The sequence below is a fragment of the Nyctereutes procyonoides genome, unplaced genomic scaffold (genome assembly GCF_905146905.1).
Source record: "Nyctereutes procyonoides isolate TBG_1078 unplaced genomic scaffold, NYPRO_anot_genome, whole genome shotgun sequence".
Lineage (NCBI taxonomy): Eukaryota > Metazoa > Chordata > Mammalia > Carnivora > Canidae > Nyctereutes > Nyctereutes procyonoides.
Genome location: NW_026575131.1, coordinates 31,000,836 through 31,026,913, shown reverse-complemented (window position 1 = coordinate 31,026,913; position 26,078 = coordinate 31,000,836). Strand labels below are relative to the sequence as shown.

Genomic DNA, 26,078 nt, shown 5'->3' with positions numbered 1-26,078 from the left:
TTCCACCTACAAAAAAGTTTTCTTAAATTTCCAAATTAAACCCCAAATTGCATCCTTTGTTTAACTGAGATCAATCCAACATAAGCCAAATCATCCGAACACTTTTTAAAAAAGTGGTTAATGTTTATCAATCACCAGATAAAACCCAAATTAAATTAAGAATGTGTTAGTATAAATCTTTCATTCTTTTAAAGAACACTAAATTAAAGTTCATCCTATATTTTTAAATCTCTTACAAGCAGAGACAATGAAATAATGACATGAAAATACAGTGAATAATTTTAATAATGCTCAATATATAATCATAGCAATAATTCCATAGGCTTCCAAATATGGTTCAGCAATATTTGGTGAACCAGCATGGTATGAAAATAAATTTAAGTCTGTTTTCCTTTTATAGTTTTTGTCACTGTGAAAAAAAAATCATTAAAATATTTAATATTCACAGGCAGTATCTGAGGCAAGAATAGGAGTGTGCCATCCCTTGCAGAAACCTGGAACATATACAAGCGTAATGTTGCTTTTTTAGGACTGTGTGATATATTTGCGTGCATGTCAGCTCTAAAGAAAAGAAGCCAGAAATGTGTTGGCAGTGGTCGAGAGGGTGGGTAAATGATGGCATATTGAATTGAGCATAGTCAACGATGAAAAAACAATGGTGAGCCCCATACACTTCGTCTTGCTCTGCTTTCTGCCCACCGTTCCAACTCCAGGTATTATCACTCCAGCAACCTCCCAAAACCTATAGTGCTATGAACTTGCTAGAGTCTTGGGGTATCTGTTTCTTCACTGACATCATAGGTCAGTGCAATCCAACAGAATTTTCCGCAGTGATGGAATGATCTAATTCTCCATTAATGATGTAGCTTCTGAACACACATAGCCACTGAGCACCTAAAATGTGGCTTGCACAACCAAGGATTTGAATGTTTGATTTAATTTTAATCAAATTCACCACATGCAATATGTGGCGAATGGCCACCATATTGCACAACAAAAACCTAAGTGGCTTCTGTTATTCCCTCCCTTATTGGTCTAGCAATCACCTACTCACCATACAAGATTCAACAAAAATGTCCCCTCTTTTAGAATGCCCTTTGTATTCCCTCTGTGGCAAGTGCATATACTTTGAAAATATTCATTTGTCATTCTATTGTAGTTATTTTATGACAATTTGGTCCTTCCACTAGATGTGATTCTCTTGAGGGCAGGAACCCTGGATCATCTCTAGATCCTTAGTTCTGTGTTTGGCACATGAGAGTTATTTGACAAATATTTGCTGGATGCTCAAGTGAGATAGTGAAACCATCTTTCAATGTCAGTAAATATGAGCAGAGCTTCCCAGGAAGTTCTTCCCCAGGGAAGATCTTACTGCCTTCATAGAAGAAGTTACAAACCAGATATGACCTTCAGATTTGGTAGTATTTTCCCATGCATATATTTTTTAAAGATAGATAGATAGATAGATAGATAGATAGATAGATAGATAGATAGATAATAGATAGATAGATAGATAGATAGATTGACAGACCTAAGAGAGAGAGAGAGAGAACATGGGGGAGAGGGACATTGGGAGAAGGAGATAATCTCAGGCAGACTTGCCGCTGAGCATGGAGCCTTATGTGGTGCCCCATCTCATGAGCCTGAGACTGTGACCTGAGTCACCACTCAACTGACTGAGCCATCCAGGTGTCCTGTCATGTGTATTTTTTTTTAATGGAAATTGTTTTCCAGTGTTAAAAAGTAGAATTTCCAGGAATAATTATTAGATCTGGCAATTTTAGTCTTACATTCCTGCTTGGCAAGAATGAACCAGAAAGGAACATGCAGCTGCATCTTTTAAATAATAAATACACTCTACAGATTTTGTTTTCTTACTCCCAGCCGACTTAAATCATTTATGCTCTCTTTCTTCTGTGGGCATTTGACCTTATAACTCCAGACACTGAATGAAGAGCCATGAAGCTCAAGTTCAGACACTGATCTCTTACTTACAGTAGTAAAATAATAATAGTAACAGCAACAACATCAACGGGTGCTAACATTTACTGAGCATCAAATGCCAGGTATTCTGCTAGACAATTAATACATACTGTCAGATGGAATCCTTCAAACTACTCTGTGACCTAGAAAATATTTTTAGCCTCATTTTGCCAGTGAAGAGACTGAGACTCCAAGGAATGATACTAGGTATCAGCAGAAAGTTTTGTCCCCAGGTCTGTCACCAGAATCCTTGCTGCCACCTCTCTGTTCCAAAGCCGTATCACATCTGGCTTTACAACAGCCTCGTCTACCCATGTTTTTCTAGGCCTGGATTTCAACCCTGAGCATGATTCAAAGTGGGACCTCCAGCAAGTGACATAACCCTTCTGTGTTTTGCTCTTCTATTAGCATTGAACTTCAGATATAAGAGGTGACATTACCTCCAGGGGCACATGTGGGCATATGAGATGATGCAGATGAAATACTGAACTTCTCAGACATTTTCACAAATGGAAAATGATCTCATCTGAGTGGGCAGATGATGGCTGGGGGTAGGCTGACACACCTGGAATAGGGAGGCAAGAAAGGTCTTAACCATTTAAGGAAAACACTGGCAATGTGACTTCTGCTAGTATCCACCCTCGAGCATCAAAGAACCCTCATCTAGGGAAAGAATGTCTCAGTGAACTATCAAAAATTTGGCTTCTGGCAGCTCTGTGCCAATTAGGTGACGTTGGAACTCTACAAGCCAATGAAGGGTTTAAGAGTTAGCTGCTGTGGGTCCAGTACTGTCCAGGCCAGGAATTGGCACTTTTCCTGTAAAGATCCAAATAGTAAATATTTTAGGTCATATGTAAACAAATGAGCATGGCTGTGTTCTCATAAAATATTATTTATGAAACCAGACCATTGGCTCACTCACTATAGCATGTAAACCCTGAGTGAGGCACCACGAAGGCAGAATAGAAGCTCAGCAGGAGACATTGTACTTGCTCTTCACCTTCATCCAGCACAGTAGCAGTAACAAGATGGTACCTATGGGATTCACCTCTCTAAGGTAGTCTCAAACCTCTAAGGTAGAGGCCAGGATAGTGACAGTGATTTAACTAAGAGGCTCTCAGTAGCTCCAGGCCCAAACTAGCCCTGCAGGGCATGAGGACAGTGAGTTTCTGTGTTTTTCCAGTGGACAGTTCCTTCTAACAACAGTGTTTAGATTAGAAAGCAGAACAGGTCCAGTGACATGGTCCTTCAGCCACACAATATATTAACTCCTTGACTAAATCAAAATTAACAGAAGACAGGCCTACAGTACCAGAACACTGGCACATAGGGATGCTTGGGTTTATATATTCAAACAAAACCAAATGTCTTTCCTCCTCCTAGGTGCCATCTCTGGCACCACCTGGCACTAAGCCATCCATTTGGGCTTGAACTGCTCACTCCTCATGTACCATGTATTCACCAAGACCAGGGATGGTTCCTTCCTTAGGCCAAATTTTCAGACTCTGTTCAGTTCTTCCTTGATGCAATCACACTGAGGTTGGTTGGTTGTGTTCCAAGTGCATGACCAACATGATTCAAAGAAGAAAAGATTTACTTTATGTTCTGTTGATTAACTGCATCTTCCACTATACTTATTCTTTTGGTTTTGTTCTCATTTAACCCCGTTTTCCTTTATAGTATTAAGTTTGCCCATTTCTATACTATCTTTTGAACTTTACTAATAGTCTTATTGTCATCCTTAACTCTTCATTGTTTTACTTTTCAAGTTAAATGGTGAAGAATATGAATGGACACATTATTAGCAAATATCTTAGTCTCAGAGTCAGAAATTCAGAGGTTCACACCTAGTATGCCCTCACCATCTGTGAGACTCTGGACAAATGAGTGAACATCTTTGAACTTTAAATGCTTCACCTACAAAATAAAGGTAAGTCTTCCAATCCCAGAAAGAAGCACAAGGATTAAATGAGTTAAATATGGAAGATTCTTCTTATGACTCAGCAATAAAAATATTATTCAATTAAAATGGGTCCAAATAGACATTTCTCCAAATAAGTTATGCAAATGGCCAGTAAGCACGTGTAAAGTTGCTCAACATCATTAGCCATAAAGGGTGGCTAATCCAATCCAAGCCACAATAAGATAGCACTTCGTGCCCACTAGGATGACTATAATTTAAAAAGCTAGGATATAACAAATTTTGGTGAGGATGTAAAGAAATTGAAACCCTCATGCACTATTGGTAGGAATGTAAAATGGTATAGATGCTTTATGTTAAACATAGAGTGACCACATGACTCAGCAATTCTACTCCTATGTATATACCCAAGAGAAACAAAAACCTATGCCTACACAAACACTTGTAAATGGATATCAGCATTTATGGTAGCATTATTCATAAGCAGCCTTATTCATAAAAAGGCAATTGATGAATTAATAAGCAAAAATTTGGCACAGTCATATAACAGAATGTTATTTGGCAATAAAAGGAAATGGAATACTGATTCATATTACATGATGTATGAACCTTGAAAATGTGATGCTAAGTGGAAAGAGGTTGTCATAAAGGACTATATAATGTACGATGTCTGTTTATGTGAAATGTCCACAATAGGCAATTGATAGGCATAGAAAATAGATTAATGGTTACCATTTGCTTTGGTTACCAGGAGCTGGGGGAAGGGAGGGATGGGGAATGACTGCTATTGGGAATGGGGTTTCTTTTGGGGCTGATGCTCTGAATTTAAACAGTTATGATTGCACACTCTGTGAACATACTTAAAACCATTTAATTGTACATTTTAAACAGGTAAACTACATTGCATTTTAATTATATCTGAATAAAAACTATTATTGAAAATATGCCAGGCACACAGTAAAAGCAAAAAATGGTAATTGTTATTATCATTAGCTCACCTCAACATGAGTTTCTCCATTTTTAACCTGTAGTAGATTATTCTGAAGCCTTTCAGCTCTGTTATTCTGAGAATCTAAATGCTTAAATATACGTGCAATGAGATCTAGAGACAGAAGATTATTGTAACTGGAGTAGCCAGGAAACAGCTTTAAAGTTTTGACAGGCAATGGTGGAGGCAAAAGCTTCTAGGGTTACTGGAAGTAGCAGTCCAACAGCACAAAGGTGAGGATGATTTCATCCTCTACTGAATCCATAAGGAAGGGAGTTTGATTAAGCAAATAGCTCACCAGTGCATGGGACAAATGCATGAAGAGGCAAAGTTTGATTTCAAAGGATCTTGAAAGCATAGGTCAAGAAGTTTGGACTTGCCTGAACACTGGAATGCCAGGGTTTGGATTTAGGGAAAACTAATCTGCTAGTTCATGTGGTATAAGTAGGAATGGCTGGAACAAAGTTCAAAAGTACCAGCTGGTGAGGGCTTGAAGAAAGAGGATAAGAATGAGGACAGAAAAGAAATGGTACAAATAGTGCTGCTTCATCATGTAAAGGGGACAGAATTCAGAAGGAATAATCTCCTTCCTCAACACCTAACAAAATTAATAATAATGGCCAAAAAATAATGGTGAAATCCAGGACAAATTTAACAGTAACCCCTAAATGGGGAATCAAGGTAAAAACCCACGCTATAAAATTAAAAAATAACTGGTAGGATAAAGGAAAGTAGGAATAAATGAAGGGAAGGAGAGAAAGAAACAAATAGAAGTTAATTTTGGTGTGATTTGGAGTTGCATTAAATCTCCTACCCTGGGGCACCTGGATTGTGCAGTCAGTTAAGCATCCAACTCTTGATTTCAGCTCAAGTCATGATCTCAGGGCTGTGAGATCAAGCCCCATGTCAGCCTCCATTCTCAGCACAGAGTCTGTTTGAGATTCTCTCTTTTGCCCCCTCTGCACCCCCCCCACTCATACTCTCTAAAAATAAATAAATAAATCTTAAAAAAGAAATCTCCCACTCTAACCTTCAGAAAGAGATTGAAAAAGAAAGTTGACAGAATTGAGATTTCTCCTAATTTCACCCACAACCAGGAGAGAAGTACACTGAAGACATGACTTGGCAGCTTTGAGAAAGCCCCTGAAAACTTCAGAGAGTAGAATTCCCAGACTTCAGCTTTACTCGAGAATAACTATAAGAGGTATTTGGCAGGGACGCCTGGGTGGCTCAGGGGTTGAGTTCCTGCCTTCAGCTCAGGGCCTGATCCTGAGTCTCAGGATCAGGTCTGCAGCAGGCTCCCCACAGGGAGCCTGCTTCTCCCTCTGCCTATGTCTCTGCCTCTCTCTCTGTGTGTCTCGTGAATAAATAAAAAATCTTTAAGAAAAGGAGAGGTATTTGGCAGGAAAAATCAATAGAATACGATGAACAACAGTATACAGGGGATGGTATTCAAGAATGAGCTGGAGATGAACCAGGTTTTCCAGCTGGGACTGTTCAGAATGGGGATGCCGACAGTAAGGATAGGTAGAAGAGGGAGATATTTTATGGGAGAAGGGGATGCATTCTATTTTCAGATGCATTACATTTGAGTAATGTATCACCTGAATTCAAATGTCTGAATCAACCTGACCTAGAGCCTCCCAAGTAGTAAGCCTTTTGTAGATGGGTGCAGGATGAATGAGGCCACTGCATATAAAATGTTAATTGAGGATGAAAAATGAGAGCAACTGTAAAAACATTTTCCTCTAAAAAAAGTCACCTTTTCCAACTGCTTTGGAATCAACTGGCTCCATGATTCTCTAAAAATTTTGTACTTAAAACTATCTTTTTGATAGTATAAAGCCACAGTCTGAGTCACTGGCACTTAAAAAAATAATCATGAAAAGTATATTAGAGAACAGAAAAGCTGAATATGTAACTTCTTCCACTGACAGAAGGACAAAAAATTCCTATTTTTACAACTTACTTAAAAATGACTTAACAGTTCAAAAAGATTTATGATAGGTAAATTTCAAGATAATTGTTTTCTGTACTTTGGTGTTATATAATCGTCAAACATCAGAAAGTAAGTCAATTAACAAATAAACTTAAAAGTGTAAATACTAATTCTTTGTGGAATTGTATGGCCTGTTTTCTGGAAGCTACTACATGACACTAGGACTGGACTTTTAATTAAAGGGAAGCCGAGAGAGTCGACCATCAGATATATTCAATTACGGGCTCCCTGATGAAGCTCACTGACCTAGATCCAGTGAATATTTCCTTTTCAAAAGACCTCTCCTCCTCCTTGCACATTCTGACATTTGCTCTATAAAAGAATAATTCAACAGTCAAATACTCTCAAATGGAGACATTTGGGTCTTGAGTGGACACAGTGAGCCTGAATGTGAACACAGATCCTTGATTATGTATGACCGTATATATACACGTATGTACATGCATACATGTATATAAATTTTTTTCACAGAATCAGTTTTAATAATTTCCTAGATTTTTTTGAAGATTTATTTATTTTTGAGCAAGACAAGAGAGAGTAAAGGCAAGCAGAGAGGAGAGGGAGAAGGAGAAGGAGAAGGAGAGGGAGAGAGAGTCTTAAGCAGACTCCACACTGCACAAGGAGCCCTGACTTGGGGCTCAATTCCAGGACCCTGAAATCATGACCGGAGCCAACATGAGTCAGACATTCAACCAACGGTGCCACCCAGGCACCCCTGATTTCCTAGATTTTGAGAACATTCTTCTCTACCTCAAGTTAGGGATTCTTAACATTAAACGCAAATGTTAAAAATCCTAACATTAAGTGCAAATATTTATGGTATCTGTGTAAATATTTAAAATTTTTCTTAGCTAGTGAGTTCCCAGTTTTCCGCAGGGCTCTCAAAGGGGTCTGTAACTCAAAATGGATCAAGAACCACAGCATGGAGAATCCCTAAAAATTAAAGACACTGAATATTTATTTAGTGAATCTGTATGAGATGAAGAGCCAGATTCACAGTGCTTCTCAAGACTCGGTTCCTGGAGACTCTAGTCATTCAGTGATGGAATCATGTTGCGTCTCAAGCATCTTCATGACCTCCCCTCCCTATTATGTTCATATCCAGCTAATTAGTTTCATATTTCCATAAAATAAAATTCTTAAAGTGACAGAATCAATCTTATCATAGTCTTCCCTTTCTAAAGAGACTATTATTATCACTTTGAGGACTGTAAATAGCATTCATGATGATATTTAATGTTAAGTTTGTGCCAACGTTTAGTGGCATATCGAAGTTTTGAAATAGTAGGGAGCTTACATTCCATCTGGTGTGTTTTCATTTTATCTCCCCTTCTCAGTGAATTTTAAAAGTTAACTGCAGTGTCAATATCCTTTCTGCTATGCTAATGTGGCCTCCATGCAGAAATCAAAGGGAGGGAGTCCTCAGGGTAAGTAGTTCTTTTCTCAATTGAACTAGTTAGTGTCACAGAATCACAAAGTATCAGAGCTGAATGTGTGCTTAGAGGTGACGAGATGAGATGAATGCCTCTCAGTTTGAGGAAAGGGAAACTGAGCCCCAGACGCGGGGAATTGGCCAAGGTCTCATTAGCAATAGAGCCAGGACATGAACCTCTATAGAGGGAAGGAAGGTGGTCACTTCCCTGAACCTGAAATACCCTTCATCAGAGTATACTGCCCCGTGGTACTTAGTGGTTTCTGCTCTCTGTGTGGTTACTGTTGCTCATTTCTTATCCATATAAGGCAAGCTACTATTTCAAAGTAATCACTCGTGTGCCATTTCCCTCTTGACCCTCTCTTCTGGCTAACTGGAAGTGTATCTACTGCTTAGCAGTAGTCTGCTGCACTCACCAACATGGCTTCTAAGTGCAAAAGGCATTGCCCATTGTTAGAGAGAAATGATTCATGTAGGGATAAGGGAGCTGAATAGCTCTACCTGCCCATTCCAAGACTTGAAAAAAAAAAAAAAAGATTTTCAAACTAGAAAAGGGACAGAACTAAGAGAGAGAAAGCAAGTGAGAGGCAGAGAGACAGAAAGAGAAAGAAAGCTCTGAGCACACACTAGGGCTCTATCCCTGCTCTTCTTCCAAGTCCCAAGCTGAATCCAAAGGTTTGAAGATACATTAATTTGATACTTCCTACTATAAGAAATTTCCACAAACTTAGTGGCTTTAAACAGCACGGGCTCATTATCTTAAACTTCTGGAAGTCAGAAGTCCAAAACGGATCTCAACAGGCTAAAATCAAGAGGTCAGCATTCTTTTCTGCAGGGCCTAGGGGGAAAACCTGTTTTTATGACTTTTTCAGCTTCTAGAGACTGGCTGCATTCCCTGACTCATGGCCCACTTTCACCGTCAAGGCCAGCAATGACCAACTGAGTCTTTCTCATGCTGTATGATTTTGACAATGACTATCCTACCTCCCTTGTCCAAATGTAAAGAGCCTTGTGAGTATATTGGATCCACTCAGGATAATTCAGGATAGTCTTCCTATTTAAAACTCAGCTATTAGCCACTTGAATTCTATCTACTACCTTAATTCTTTGCCACAAAACATATTTACAGGTTCTGGAGATTAGAGCGTGGACACCCTTAGGAGGCAATCATTCTGCCTTCCACAGGTGATTTGCTGGAAACTTCCTTTGGATTGGGAATCCAAGAGTAGAGTGTATTTTATTCTGTTTTTTCAGCTACAACTCTGGTAGCACATTTTCCTGCAAAGAAATGATGAAGTTTTGTTTTTGCAGATTTTATTTACCTATTTGAGAGAGAGAGAGAGAGAGAGAGAGAGAGAGAGAGAGAGAAGGAGTGGAGGAGAGGGGCAGGGTAAGAAGCAGACGCCCCACCGAGCAGGGTGCCTTACTCGGGGCTCAGTTGATCCCTGGACTTGGGATCATGACCTGAGCTGAAGGCAGATGCTTAAGTTACTGAACCACCCAGGTGACCCGAGAATGATGAAGTATTGTATCTACATGAGTGTCTGCCAAAGAGGCCGAAATCTCCTGTAGGTCTCAGGAAATCATGGAAGAACAGAAAGACTTTTCTGTGCCCATGAGAAGAATGCTGAAAATCTGGCAAAGGGCAGAATCAGTGTCTTTCATATGCTGTGACCAGAGGCCTTGTCAGGACCATGGACACCTCAGGGAGGCAGGAGACCATGAGCACCATCCCTTAAAGGACGACTGCCCTGCTTATGGATATCAGCATGGACCAAGGTTACACCCAAGGACCAGGCAAGGCAAATTACTCAGATATCAAATGTTAAAGAAATAACAGCCAAGGACTATAGGGCCTCTGCCTGCCCCATATGACATGTGGCTCACAATGCCCTCAGAGAGCAGAATGTTAAACTGAGAGGCTGTAAACCAGAATAGGGATGAATTACAGGCCTGAACTGACTGAGACAGTGCTGAACTTGCTGAGCAAGACCTGCCCCCAGGTTGATGAAGTGGTCTGCTCTCATGGCCACAAATTAAACCCAACTTTGGGATTAAGGAGTACTTCATTTTTACATAGTCAAGTTGGTAACTGTGAAACTAATAAATGTTACATGGGCCACTCATGAACCTCAGAAATAGTAGGGAATGACTTGGTTATGGAGAAGAAATCCAAAACAAGACAAAATGATTAAGGAGCATGAGACTTCAGAGCATTGGATCTAATGTATTCTTTTCTGTGACTCTCTGAGCAGGAACTTAAGGAAAATGTAATCCTGAAGAGCAATTTTTATTAACAAGTCAGAGAGTGGAGTCCTCACAAAGACCATTTCTCTTGGTATTGCATCTCAAGTGATGCCACATATGAATATCTCTCACGATGGATTCACCAAAATTAAAGTCTCTTTCTTCCACTACATTCACCAGCCAACTACATATGGATGTTGGTCTTTGTCAATGAGTCTAAAGGGCACCTGGGTGGCTCAGTGGCTGAGTGTCTGCCTTTGGCTCAGGGTGTGATCCTCGAGTCCTGGGATCGAGTCCTGTATCAAGCTCCCTTAGGGGAGCCTGTTTCTCCCTGTGCCTATGTCTCTGCCTCTGTCCATGTCTCTTGTGAATAAATAAAATCTTTAAGAAATAATAAAAGAGCACAAAGTCTGCTTTTAAAAATTAAAAAACCCTAATATTTTATTTAAATTACAGAATTTTGAACATTCACTATATAAAGTTTGAGAAATGCCAGAGTACAAAGAAAGAAATAGAAGTGAACTATGATTCCATTATCCAGTCATAGTACCTTTTAATTACCAGAAATATGTTTCCATTCTATTCTTAATTTATATGCCATAATTTTCATTAAGTTTTATATCCCAATATTTTACATCAACAAAATTATTTTAAAGCACTCATCCATGTATATGAATACATACTATTAAAATATATTCCTTTATTATTTGACCTTTAAATTATTTCCCAGGTACAGATTTTTCAAATGAAATAGGTAAGTTGTACAAGTTTTAGGGACACATATTCTGAGGTAATTTAGAAACTATGATGGAGATAACAGCATTTTTGAGTCTACAGTGGAATAAAAGACAATTATCTAATTTTTCTTGGCAGGGTATTGACATAATTCCAAAATATGAAGGTGCTTGAGTATTATTCTATCTTGGATTGATTTATCTTAGAGAATGTGGTGGGGCTCTCAGGGGCCAATTTTCAAACTAATTACAGATAGATTCCAGAAATGCATACAAGGTCTAGAGTTGACCTTTGCAATTTGATTCTGGAGTTACCAATAAAATCCCATAGTACCTTTAGACTAAGGCCTGATATTCCAGCTTTAAAATCCTGCTCTTTTCCCATCAGGCTTTGTTAGTTTGAAAAATACCTTGTCATCTCAGAGAAGTTAACAATGTAATAAGACGACTCTTATTATAATTAAGGTATAGGTTCTTTCTTGAGAGGAGATTTTGACAGGAAGGAAGGTAGTACCCAAAAAGTGAATGGGGGAATTTTCAACTGATAATGAGAAGCCATAGAGCTGAGAAATGAGAGAACTAGGTTCTGAATTCAGAGGGTCAGGGTAGTAACAGATTCAGTTCAGCAAATGTCTTTCAAGAACCTACTCCATCAGATAGTGGGATTTATTGCGTGTGAAGAGGGAGAGAGGACAAAGGTGATTAAGATACTTTAGGGAGTTCACAGAGGCAACAGAGTGAGAGAGCTGAGCCGCATGAATCTTCCATCTGTTTCCTACCCTCTTTGTGTGTGTGACCTCAGAGAAATTACTAGGTTTCTCTGTGCCTCAGTTAAAAAAAAATAATAAAGATTTTATTTATTTTTTAGGGAGAGAGAGAGTACAAGCCAGGGAGAGAGGCACAGGGAAAGGGAGGGGCAGGCTCCCTGCTTAGCAGGAACTCCATCCCAGAACCCTGGGATCATGACCTGAGTTAAAGGCAGATGCTTAACTGACTGAGCCACCTGGTTTTCTTATTCTTGAGGATAAATGTACTCACTACCTCAGCCTGCACTTCATTGGAATCATGACCTCATCAGCATGCTAAAGTCATAGCCACACCATGATTTTTCTCTCCATTTGAGAATATTGTCCATAACTTTTCTCAATAGGTTGAATTCAGCTGTAAACCAAGTCACTAATAGATGAAATCTCCCAAGCTCCTCATGCTTCTGATTTTGAGATGAGACCTGAAAGAAGAAACTATACCAGTGCCCCAGGGAAGGAAGGTAAATGGTAAACACATATTGTGGATGGAAAATGGCTTAAGAAAATAAGTGAGTTGGATGGCTCATTTCAGATTGTTAAAAACAAATTCAGCCTCAGTCTTCATATCAACTGATGTGGCCAAGATTGCTGGAGAAGCCGGTTGAGGGTTCATACATGGATTTGACCCAACTGTACACATTCCTCTCCAAGATTCCTAAAAACTTTTCTAAAAAGAACCAATATTATTTTAAAGGAAAAAGAAGATACAGGAACAAGGTTTCATTTTAGGGAAAGGGAATATTCTATAAGTTCCTTAGTTACTATTAATGTAAGAAGGATTTCCAACAGGTACTAGTACAACTGGCCTAGAAGATATTTATGGTCCATTGAGAGTTGTAAGCAAGGACTGTTTCTTTTTGAGGAAGAAAAAGGCAGCAATTTCCTTTTAAATATTTTAGTTTGTTATCATGACATGAATATACTATAAGGCATGCAAAAGTATTTAAGAGGTTCAGTAAGCAAAACCAGCTCAGAAAGGATGACCTTGGGAATTATAGAAGCTTGGCTAGAGTGTGTTGATGACTTCCTTGTGTTTAAAAAACAACTATAAAAAGGAGTTATAATAATGTATCTAGCTAGGGACTAGTGGGTCATATTTGAAAAGCAGGGAAAATGTCTAACATTGGAAAATACCATTTTCCTACACTCTAAGTCTTATGTGCTTAATTAGCAGTGCTGTGTCAAGGACCTATGGGTTTAATGGAGATCTAGGATATGTGTGTGTGTGAGTGAAAGTCTCTAAGGTTGAACAGAGACCTTGAAACTATTTGAGATTTAGCATTGGAAGTCATGGTATCTAAAGAAATCACTCATCTCCCTATCTTTGAGCTTTCTCTAAAAACGAAGGATAGTATTTGCCTCAGACCAAAGGTTTTGTAGTCAAATGGACTGTGATATAAGCAAGCTTTGCTGTGAACTAGTTATAATGTCTTGAGACAAAGGCACACTTGCTGTGAGGTTTACTTCAACTGAATTATATTAATCACATCACCCTGAAAGGTTTAAGGAAATTCAAGTAATATATATATATAGCACCTAGCAGAGGGTCTGGCCCATTGTGGATTCTCAGTATATGACAATATTTTTATTCTATTAGTAGTTTTTATTAGTCCTCTCCCTAGGAAACAAGATTAAGTACTAGAATTATTTATTACTATTCATCTATTATTTATTGCTGGCAGCAAATCTCCCTTGCCCCTCGTTTCAAATATGGGAAACATAAGAGATATTGAGATCTAAATAGCAAGTTCAACAGTAAAGAAGTTATAATAAACCACCGTACTGACCCAATGCATAGAATTAGACCTATGCAGGTACAGGAACCTTTTCTAGATTAGAAAGAAAATTTGGCATCTCTCAAATTTCTCTTCTAAATCTGGGGGTTCATAACAATCTCCAAAAGAGCTGATTGTCAGTAAGGTACAGCAATTTAAAATTCTTAGAATAAAATTATAAATCAAAATTTCTCCTTTCCAGGAGAGGTTCTGTTATTGGAAATGTTTGCAGGTCTGGACAGCGTGGGCTGCACATTTGTGGTAGCTTAAAATTTTAACGTGGTCACAAATTATTGAGCTGCTGTTTCTCTGAAAGCTGTTGACCCATGGCAGGCATGATGGCAGTCACAAGGAATGACACTGAACCTGTATGATCTCCCTTCGATGGGTCTTTTGAATTTGGAAAACCTCCAGAGAAAGTGTTTTCTGGACAGTCACCTATTTCAGATTCTAAGTTCTCACTCACTCCCACTAACTTTTTAGAATGCTCTCTTATAGTAATACGACAGTAAAATAATGTTAATAATTGCATAAATAATAGCTAACATTTATTTACACTGCATTAGGCATTGTTCTGGGGCTTTATATGTAATAATATCCTTTATTCTTCCAGCAGCCCCATAAAAATCCCCATTTTAGAGATGAGGAAATTGAGGTATTAAGTAACCAGTCTGGATCTGGAACCCCAGCCTTAAGTTCTGATATTGCCATAGAAATACAATTAATGGGGGGGTGGCTGCCTCAGTCTGTAGAGCAGGCGACTCTTGATCTTGGGCTCATGAGTTTGAGCCCCACAATGGGTGAATTTACTTAAATAAATAAAACTCTTTTAAAAAGTACATTTAATGAGTTTCTTTTCAAAACTGGAAGAAAGTTTGGCCATCTGAATAATGGTTGGTTGGGCTACTCATAGAGGAGCAATGGTCCAAAGAAACAATGATCAAAACAGTGGCTCACTGTCCTCTGCATATGGAGAGGTGGGGTGAAAAAATTAAGAGATTTTGCATTAAAATTATACTTTATGAAATCTAATGAAGTTGTTTGGATTTAATAAACTCTGAAATTGTACTTTCCAATTTGGTAGCCACTAGCCACATGGAGCTAGTCTACATTGAGATGTGCTAAAAATATAAAATATGTATTGGATTTCAAGGACTTATACAAAAGAGGATGCAGATATCTCATTAATCATGTTTTGTATTAAGGCCACTTGGTTGGCTCAGTTAGTTAAGCATCCAACTCTTGATTCTGGCTCAGGTCCCACTCTTGATTCTATGCTGGGCATGGAGCCTACTTAAGGTTCTCCTTCTCACTCAACCTCTCTCTTTTTCTTAAAAAATGTTTTGTATTAGTTACATGATTAAATGATGATCTTTTGGTTATACTAGGTTAAAAAATATACCATTACATTAATTTTGCCTATTCCTTTTCAAATATTTTAATGTGGCTACTGAAGCATTTTTAGGTATGTATGTAATTTACACTATATTCTGTTGGGCAATGCTGCTCTAACACACAATGTTTGAAATACAGACTGACTGGGACGTTGTAATAGACATCATCTGATGGTGACATTGGCCATATTTTGGGCACCCAGGCTGGGATTCCAAAGGCCAGGCTGTTTCCAGGGTCCTATGTGCCTTTTCTGAAGCAGGTAACCTGGAGCAGCCTACTATTCTTCACTGCTGGCATATGATAGATCCAAAGAATAGGTCCTGCTCAAAGCTAACAGGTAATAAGACTTATTCATGAAAATTATTTTAATTAGGTATATCATTCTTTAGTCGAAAAATGATAGTTGATAATTGAAAAGCAAAAGCAAACAAACAAACAAAAAAAAACAAGTACTTTGGGGCTTCAAAATTGTATTCATTTTTATCTTCCTTTCCCCCTTAATTTTTGCTTATTTTGCTTTTCACTTCTAAAACAGAGAACAGGGATCCCTGGGTGGCACTGTGGTTTAGCGCCTGCCTTTGGCCCAGGAAGCGATCCTGGAGACCCGGGATCGAATCCCACATCGGGCTCCCAGTGCATGGAGCCTGCTTCTCCCTCTGCCTATGTCTCTGCCTCTCTCTCTCTCTCTCTCTGAGTGACTATCATAAATAAATAAAAAATTAAAAAAAAAGTAAAACAGAGAACAAGGGGCAGCCCAGGTGGCTCAGCGGTTTAGCACTGCCTTCAGCCCAGGGCATGATCCTGGAGTCCCGGGATCGAGTCCTGCATCAGGCTCCCTGCATGGAGCCTGCTCCTCCCTCTGCCTGTGTCTTTGCTTCTCTCTCTCTTTCTCTCTCTGTCTCTCAAGAATAAATAAATAAAATCTTTAAAAATAAAACAGAGATCAAGTCAAATGTTTGGAGACTTTTATCTTTGAGGCCATTATAATTTTTTTTAAAGTAGGCTCTATGCTGAATGTGGCACCCAACATGGGGCTTGAACTCATGACTGTGACATCAAGACCTGACCTGAGATCAAGAGTCAGATGCCTGACTGAGCCACCCAGGGGCCCTAAGGCCATTATAATTTATATTGATAGAAACGAGTCAATGCTTAATTCATATCTCTTCTCTTCATGCTGTACTTATTCACTTCTGCGCATAATTTATTCCTCCACTAACCTTTCCTATCCCTATTCCCGACACTTAACAACTCTCAAATAAAAGAGATTTGGAAAAATTTCTTATGTGAGATATTGATAGTTTTCTTTAGTGGGTCACAGGCTTTAAGATTACTGAACAGTTTTAGACACTCTTATTAAGTGGCTGCTTACAGTTTTGTCAGGAAACTTAAATAGTTTATATTTTAATTTAAAGATTTAAAAATACTCAAATGGTCCAATCTTCATTTCCTGATGTCCACTGAGGTCTGATTACAGCAGTCACTGTGTGATTGCAAACACAACAGTGACAGAGATCTCAGCAACAAGAACTCCTCAGAGCAGGTATTTGCCACCTTACCTAGCATCATCTTATTGATTTCTGCTGGGATATGTCTGGAGACCGGAATCACTGTGGAAGGCAAAAAAGGATCCTGGACAACAAAGCCATATTCAGAAAACATGGAGTGGTCTTACTTTGGTACAATGGACAGAATGACATATGGTTAACATTTTGCTACTTATTTGCTCATTAATATGCAATTGAACATATTCAAATAAGAGAGGAAAGCAGTTCAAAGAAGACTGACTTAGGGTGGAAGTTCTCAGAGCTTACTTTCGGAAAAACCATTCAGGTAGTATCCTTTGCCTCGAGGTACATCCTATAGACACCTGTTCTCATCACTGGCCACTCTTCTGCCTTCCTTCAGTGTTTTTCCTTTTGTATCCAATGACTTTATGATTCTCCCTGGAGGTCCCCTGCCAAACATCACCACCATTATAAACCTGCATGCTTCTCAACATTTCACACACATAGGGTCCATCAAATGTAACTAATCTGAGTTTTATACTCTGAATTTTTATCTCTACTAGAAAAAGTGGGCAGAAACAGTTTTTAACCAGATAAATGTTTTTCTGCAAATCTTATGTTCCTCTCATCCTAGGGACAAAGAGATTTAAGTAATAATTTGGCATAGGAAAAGGTAAACCAGATGTCTACCCAATTCTCTTTTTTTTCTTTTTTTAATTTTTTTTATTTATTTATGAGAGAGAGAGAGAGAGAGAGAGAGGAGAGAGAGAGAGAGAGAGAGAGAGAGGCAGAGACATAGGCAGAGGGAGAAGCAGGCTCCATGCACCAGGAGCCTGACGTGGGATTCGATCCCAGGTCTCCAGGATCGCGCCCTGGGCCAAAGGCAGGCGCTAAACCACTGCGCCACCCAGGGATCCCTACCCAATTCTCTTATTGTTAAAATCAGGTAGTCAAAGAGCATTCGGAGATCCAATTCAGGGAGAATTTGATATCAAAGATCATCAAATTACCACTAACTATATATTTGTTTGTTGGTTGTATCACAACTAGATTCTTTGAGATAGAAGTTATCATAACATTGTAATAACTTTGTATGGTGACCTATGACAATTATACTTCTTATGGCAAGCATTTCATAATGTATATGATTTTCAAATTACTATGTTGTGTACCTAAAACTAATATAATGTTATATGTTAACAATTCTTTAATTAAAGTTTTTTAAGAAAAATTTGAAAGTTCTCATGAATTTAGAGGAACCTAAGGAGTTCTTGTTTTATTCTTTTTTTTTTTAACTTCCACACATAAGAAGTGTTGTAATTTTTTATTTTATTTATTTATGATAGGCACACAGTGAGTGAGAGAGAGAGAGAGGCAGAGACAGGCAGAGGGAGAAGCAGGCTCCATGCACCAGGAGCCCGATGTGGGATTCGATCTCGGGTCTCTAGGATCGCGCCCTGGGCCAAAGGCAGGCGCTAAACCGCTGTGCCACCCAGGGATCCCTCTTGTTTTATTCTTAATAAGAAGTTACCAAGTTTTTATTTCAAAACTCTCAAACAGTCAAAAATGCATTCCTCAGTGTGAAGACATTATTGAACCCAGAGGGGAAAAAAAAAAGCTAATTAACTGTCTCATTGAAACATTCCTTCCTTTTTGGAGTCAACTGGGGACCAATGGACTTTGAGCCCATTGTCAAATGGTGTGTGAAAGAGATCCAAGTTCAACAATAAATATTATCAGCAATATAATAGTTTTCTCCAGCCCTCAGGGCCAAATGACCTGCATTTTAGCAAATTGATTTTGTTCATGCATTGTGTTAAGCCAAGCAATTGTTTCCCATGACATGCTTGAACCCACAGTTGCTCTGTCTATGAAATTCATGGTTGAATTGTCCAATTGCTGATTGCTATTCCCATTTGCTTTAATAATAGTCACTTCCTTCATCAGTAATGGGTTTTATATACAGTGCACAATCACAACCATTCAATGTCACCCATAAACATTTGATGAATTGTCTAACACAGTTATGAGAATTGCTTATTTGGGACACAGCTAGGGTAAGCCTTACTGAGTTAATGAGATGATGTACCATGGCATTAGGCAATGGGTGTATCCCTCCCCCACATTAACTGTACGTTCTCTTTTAACCAAGGACCCATTATGTCATTATCATAATCTTCATCAACTTGTCAAGATAATGGAGGGCCCACTGAGTTCAGAGAAGGCCTCACATAATTCATGGAAGTTTAAAGAACACAGATATAGAAAGGGTTTGGGAGCAATGGATAAATAAGATCTGTATGGAAAACAATATAAAAAGAGCTTTATAAGAGATTTTGCCTTGGAAAGGTGGAGTGTGAAATCAGTTTTGAGGGAGAGATGGAAGACTCATTCTCTGAAATGGGAAACATAAATTAGGGAACAAAATGCACAAAGATAAATCCAGGACAGGAAGCTGGAAGAAGAACAGGCGAAGATAACTCCAGAGATGATAATCCAGTTCGAAATGAAAGGAAAAGAACTCTCGAGGCTGCTTTTGGCTAATCCCACATCTGTATTTGTTACAGACACTGGAGTCTTGGTTTTGGGGGAGGCAAGTGACTTATCAACGTTGACATGTGCCTACCAGACTTGTTGAGCAATCAGACAAGGTTTATAATTACTTTGCCATCTTTCTGATATGTGACAATTTAGAGCTGTGTACACACTGATTTCTGTCCAGTAGATTCTGTTCCATAAATCCTCCATTAAATTAACCTCAGATAGCTGACATCACCATGTCAGAATCTTACCCAATGTACCTACAAGTTAATAAACACTCCCCCCTGAAAAGCAAGATGTTCTCTCCCTTTAAATTGTTAGGACTAGTAGGGAATATCACATTCTTCTAGTTCAACACTTCTTTCACTCATGTACTAATTCATTCAACAAATATTTCCTGAAGATCTCCTCTAAGCCAGATCAGGTTCTTGTTCCCAAGCCTCTACAGTATATTAGGGAACAGAAATACTGACTACTAAACTAAAAAATTACTTCAAGTATGGTAAATATTAAGAAGGCAATAAATATGGTAATATGAAGGAATTATTGTGGAGGAGCTAAGGGATTAGCTATGTTAGACAGGTTTTGGGGGATGCATAAAAGAACTCTTTGAGGAGGTGACATTTGAGCTGAGATTTGGAGGAAGACACGAAGCCAGCTGAGGTTAGGCACAAAGGAAACAATAGTGCCAAGGCCTGAGCTGGGAACAAGAAAAATACATTTGACAAAAACAAGCAGTGGGAGAAGATAAAACCAACAGAGGCTGGAGAGGTAGGCAGGATACACTGAAGTTAACGAACTCACCCAGGGCCATAGCATTATAGGTGAGTAACCAAGGAGGTAAAATGGAGGTTACGGAGAAGTGACATGCACAGTAGACTAGACAAACAATCCCATGGAATAGTGACATTTGAGAGGTAGAAGGAAGAGAAGTAGCACATGAAATAGGCAGGGATCCCAAACTCAAATGCCTTCAGTGGCCAGACAGGTATCATAAACACGTGAGGCAAATGTTGGTAAGAGACAGGGAGTTGGGGGAGATGTAGTGACCTGAAGAATAAGTGACATGCACAAGAGCATTCAGGCTCATTAAAATACTTGGCAGGTGAAATAAAATACATATGAGGAGGCAAGCAGAGCCCATGGACCATCAGTATGCAACAAAGAACGGGAGGAAAAGTAGGAAGCAGGCTGAGAATGAGAAAAATCAATAGAGCATGGTCTCACATAACTCAGAGGAGAGCTATACTTATATTTCTATGAACTACATAAAAAAGTTTGTTTTTAACAGACAGTAACCCAAACGCTGTAATACTGATAACAACAAAAACTCATACTATTTGTTACAGAACTTGCCTAACCTAAAAATAAAGGTGATGATCCAATGGGCCAGATTTGTAAAGACTGGAATCACAGAAGCAAGTGGTCCCTCCAAGGACTGGATGTAGAAGTCATCCCGAAGGATCATGGTCATCTACTCTGTGCTGGCATAGATCCAGGAAAGGGAAGCTCCCTCGCCTCTCCAACAACACACATATACAAGGCACTGTAAATGTTCAATAAAGTTCTATCAAATTGATCTGTTGTTATGTGGAGCTGAAATCTGGTTCCTTTTAGCCTAAAAGTCCCAGATTCCTCCCTCTCCCCCACCCCGCCTGCCAGAGACACAGAGATCATTTAATACTTTCCCCACCCACCAGTCCTTGGTATGTTTAGAAACAGTGACTGTCACTGTCTTCCCTTCTCCAGATAAAATATCTCCACCTTCAACTACACCCCAGATAACTGCATCCAGATGCTGTCATCTCAATCATCTGTCTATGAACCTTCTCCAGTTCGTCAATCTCTTTCCTGAAACAGGGTCCAGGGAGAACACCACATTCCTAGCCAATTTATAATCCAGGGCTTCTTTACGCATCATTTTCTATTTCCGCAGTAGCAGGAACACAATTACATTTTATGGAGCCCTGTCTCCTGCTGTCCCTGTTTCCTTCCACACCCTCCAAGGCAGTCTGTTGTGTTTCATGGACAGATACATAATCTGGAGTGAGAGCTCCCATCAGCATAAAGAATGCTGTCCCTCATCACTCTATCGTTTTTGATTAAGATCACTCAGTTTAATGTACATTATGTCTTGTACCAATAATGCCTGTGCAATGCCTCATGCTTCTTGTGCCACTTTCTAGACATTATCTTATTATGTGCTGAAACTGGAAATGTATATTTTTTATACAGAGGAACATGAATATGAGGATGAATAGTTAAAGGCAGAGGGAAAATTGGAAATCTGACCCTTGAAAAGAGTGTTGAATGGAGGCATCCGATGATCTGGCTTTGAATCCAAGATCTCCCTTTACCACTAACTGCTAGTCTTTTAAAAACAAAATTAATGATCATAATAGGAAGAGAACCACTACCTATTAATAAATACCTAGTAGGTGCCAATCCTCGTAACAAGCTTTTTACGTACAGTATGTCGTATGTTTCATACAACAAGCTTCTGAAAGATGATATTCAAAGTTAAAACACAGAGTTGCAGCGACTTGCCCCATGTCACAAAATTAGCAGCTGGCATTTGGATTTAAATCTAATTCTGCTTGTCTCCGAAACTCAATCCCTTTATAGTTTCATATCACAATTTCCCTTAGTGGGTACTATCTATACCATCATCTATGACTTAGCAGGTAATTGGGAAAAAAAAACTCTAATAATAATTCTATCTCCAAATAGGTAGAAACAGGAACATGTGTTGCCTCATCTATGGGGTTAGAAACGCTGTGAGAGCAATCACACCAGGGCAAAAGAGTAAGGGACAAGAGAAAGGCCACACGCCAACCTTAGCGTAGGACATCATGTCTCGAACTTGGCTGAAATATAGCCCCACGGCTCCTGTCATGAGCGCATGTGGAATATAAATAAGATTTCAAGGTGACAGTTCAACCTAAGAAAACATTGTTTTCAAGCACTTTTAATAACACTTTAGCAGTATTCACTTGTATATAAATCATGTGCTAATTTATTCATTAAAATAGCCTGTACTTGGCAACATTTTATTAACCTTAGTTTATGCTAATAAGATCAGTACTCATATTTTTTTAAATGCATCTCTTTATAATTACTCCATAATTCTAATTTTCTTCCAACTTGAACTAAGCCCTTACTAACTCCAAGTCACATTTTACATCTAATGAAAATAAGTTCAAATTACAATATAGGATATAACTTTGAGAAAGCACAAATTTGAGGGAGACACTATTCCCAAATCTAGCCATGATCAGAATCTCCTGTACACTTTCTTACACTAATTACTAATTCCAACGTGCCTCTGCAATCTACTGGATCAGAATCTCTAGGGATGAGATCTCTGGGGAATGGAGATTTGCAGCAATTGGTCAAAATATCAGTACTTAGGAACCAGTAACTAGAACATTTCCACCCTGCACAGGCCTATTGCAGCTCTTGGAAAACACAGGAGGCACAATACAGTGGGGGATGTTTCAAAAGCATGATCAGCAGTTACCTCATGGGATCCAGTGAGTCCCAGAAAAATTAATCGTAAGTCTCATTATTAACTGAGGACTTCTCAGACTTTATTTTCAGGCTCTGGGTAGCCATTTTAATACCCACTTACTGCAAAGAAACACTATAAATACAAAATAAGACACACAAATACAATAAAAAAAAAACCTACAAATATAAAACCAGGTGGAGAAAATCATAGGGGTAGAGCCACATGATGAACAACCAAAACTTTTTTTAAAAGTTCTTTAAACATTGTTCTCAAGTGGTTAGAAAAGGAGTATCAAATAGATGACAAAACTGGTACCTCTTTGGTATCTGACACCTGTCGTGGACACTGCTAATCAATCACAGCATTTGTCTTTGTTTCATTCAGAAATAGCCTCAAAACACCTTCCAACCATGTACTCAGGTCACCACTGCCATCTGATCATTCGGGGAAACATATGTGCCCTTCCCTGGCTCGAATAAGTAGTTAAACTGAAATTACCATCTAATATTTTATACCAGCACACCAATTATAGGCTATACACAGAGTGGAGACAGACCCCTAAAGTTTCTTCCTATGGTAGATGAGACCATAGGAACAGCCCATCTTGCTACCTCATCTCTCTAAGTGGCTTCACATTTATATTTTTGAATGGAAATATCCAGAAATCAGCTGTTAAGATGTTTATGATACACGGGTGGCACTCATATCATTCAAACCAACTGGTTTCTGCTGACAATAATTCAAAGTTTCATTCTGAATAAATGCTATTAGGAGAGACAAGCTGAGTTCCGAATGGTCTTTAAAATCATATGTAGCATTTGACTAAAAAGAAAATACATGAGTTGGCTTCATTTCCATTGGTCAGTAGCACTACAGATTTTCTCCTATGGAGACTCTGGGCCACATCTCCACACAATATTTAGTGTTCTGGGGAAATAAGAGGGCAGAAATCACCAGGACACTTGGTTTCTGCCATGTTTCATTTGAAAAAGAAAATGATTATAATTCATTTGTCTTTGGTTCCTATTAATGGCCATTCTTGGCTCCTTGGCCTCTACTGTAACTCCTCAAGTCATATTGGGTGGAATTCCACCCATATATTCAGGGTGATACCTGGTTCATCAGCTTGATTTCATCATACCGACAGCCCCTGTGATCAAACAATAAGATCAGAGAGAGCAGACCCACCTCATCATAGATGCTGTCATTCCTGTGAAAGTCTCCAGCCTTCCTTGGAAGAACGTGGACGTGAACATGCTAAAAATGTACAAGAAAGAAAAAATGAAATGTGATTATCTCCCCCACATATTTCTAGACTTGACAGTGATGTTCCCATGAAACCCAATTACTCCACACTGGTTCCTACTGGATTATTTTTCAGAGGAAGATGATGTTCACCTTCAATATCTGAAATCTGTGGAGAATAGAAGCACAAAACAAAAGAGAGCAACTTGGTGGCATATAGGAAAATCTGAGTGAAATGCCAGAGTGTTTTAGGGGGTCTGTGGAATTATTCATAGCTGTCAGTCTTGGCTGTATTTAGCTAGTGCTTTGAAGTGACAGCATGGTTTAAAAAGGTGACCACAGTGACTCTGAAAGCGACAAGAAATAAGAATTGGCCAACAGAGAATTGCATAAGAGCAAATAAGTGAGAGTAGCAAAGAGTGTGGGCCAAGTTACAGAATCAAGGCTTTCAAGTAAAAATCATATAAAAGAAATATAAATAGTCCTCCTTTTTAAAACATGCTCTATGCACATTCTAACAAAGCTCTATGCTTAGCATTTATCTCATTTCACTGCTCCGAATAATCACATGAACCAATTTCTACTCTGTTAGTCAATTTACAGATGAGGAAAATCTACTCCTAGAGTGGTCGAGGTCCCATGGGAGGTGGCAAAGTGGGTGCGGGAACCTGGGAACCCAGGTCTTGGGGCTCTTGGCCTCCCCCACTCTGTGAGCACTGCTGCTCATTCTGTGAGGTCGATCTATTAAACAGCCCGTGTCTCCAGTCCATGAGAGCACCGGGTAATACACATAGTGCCATTATGCAGAGATCATGAATCAAGGCACATCGCATATCTAATTCAATATATTCTTCAAGGCTAAACTGCCATTTGAAAGTTTTACTTTCCAAATAGCCTCTATTGTACCTCAGCTAAAGTTAAACCTCACTCCTGCCCTTGAGCTATGTTCCCGCGTTTATTACAAACCGTGGGGAGGAATGTGAAAATGAAAAGCCTAAGTGTAGAGAGGCAGACAAAGAATCAAACTTCGTCCCTGATCACGCCCACCCCTTCTTGATTACGGAGATCAGGCTCCGAGCTTTTCCAAAGGGCCTCTGGAGAATGTGAGATTAAGTGTCCCCGTGGCTTTGCTGCACAAGGAGGGGAAAAATGATATGCTATTAAGGCAGAGGCAGGGAACAGGCGGTCCAAGGTGAACGAACACAGAAGAGCTGCACATCAGTCCCTGAGTGCACAGTCCCCAAAGAAAGACATGTTTTCACCAGAATATTCTCCAGTCAGTGATGATGGCGGTCCTGGATTGCTCAGCAACTGGGGGACGACTGTGTACTTAAATTACCAAGACTGTGTGAGCAGAGGGATGCAAGGGGAACAAATAAGCAAAGAAATAGAAATTGCACACAGCCCCTGGAACAATGTCTTAGGAGAAAGTACTAGAGGATGTGTTTGAGCTGGAATGTGCTGAAGGACATGGGCTGGTTGACTTCAAGGTGAGACCAGAAAAAGGCAACAGTACAAGGCAATAGCCCACCTCAGAAGGAGGCTTCACTCAACCCTTGCTTCCCAGACCTCAGCTCTCCTTCCCTCCTTTCTTTCTTTCCCCTTTATATTCTTTTCTCTTTCCTTCTTTTCTTCTATCAACTCACCCATCATCTCCCTTGTACATGTAATAATCAGATATTCCAAACTAGTGTTCTCTAGCCAAATGGCCTAATGGGAACCCTGGACTGACCATTTACTGGCCATGGCCCTTGCCTCAGAAGGAGCTGTATCCCTGTATCCTCAGGGGCAGCAGGGACTGTAATAGCCTCTACCTCACATGGTCATTAAGAGGATTCAAGTCTGTGAAGTCTGCACTCAGCAGGCTGCTTAGCACATAATCAGTACTCAATACATGTAGCTACAGCATTATTACTCTTATTTTTTTTTTACTTGTTTTCATTATCATTTTTTTAAAACCTTCAGACCAAGTAGAGATCACATTCAGGGACTA

At 39.2% G+C, this 26,078-nt stretch overlaps 1 protein-coding gene across 8 annotated transcripts in view; it reads right to left on the bottom strand.

Moving 5' to 3' along the window:
• The window catches only part of FHIT (fragile histidine triad diadenosine triphosphatase), a 1,388,110-nt gene that overhangs the window by 150,542 nt on the left and 1,211,490 nt on the right, over nt 1-26,078 (bottom strand). For all 8 annotated transcript variants that reach the window (XM_055344936.1, XM_055344935.1, XM_055344937.1 and 5 more), the window contains one exon: nt 24,029-24,097. In XM_055344936.1, the coding sequence (XP_055200911.1) occupies nt 24,029-24,097 (69 nt within the window). The remainder of the gene's footprint in view (nt 1-24,028; nt 24,098-26,078) is intronic.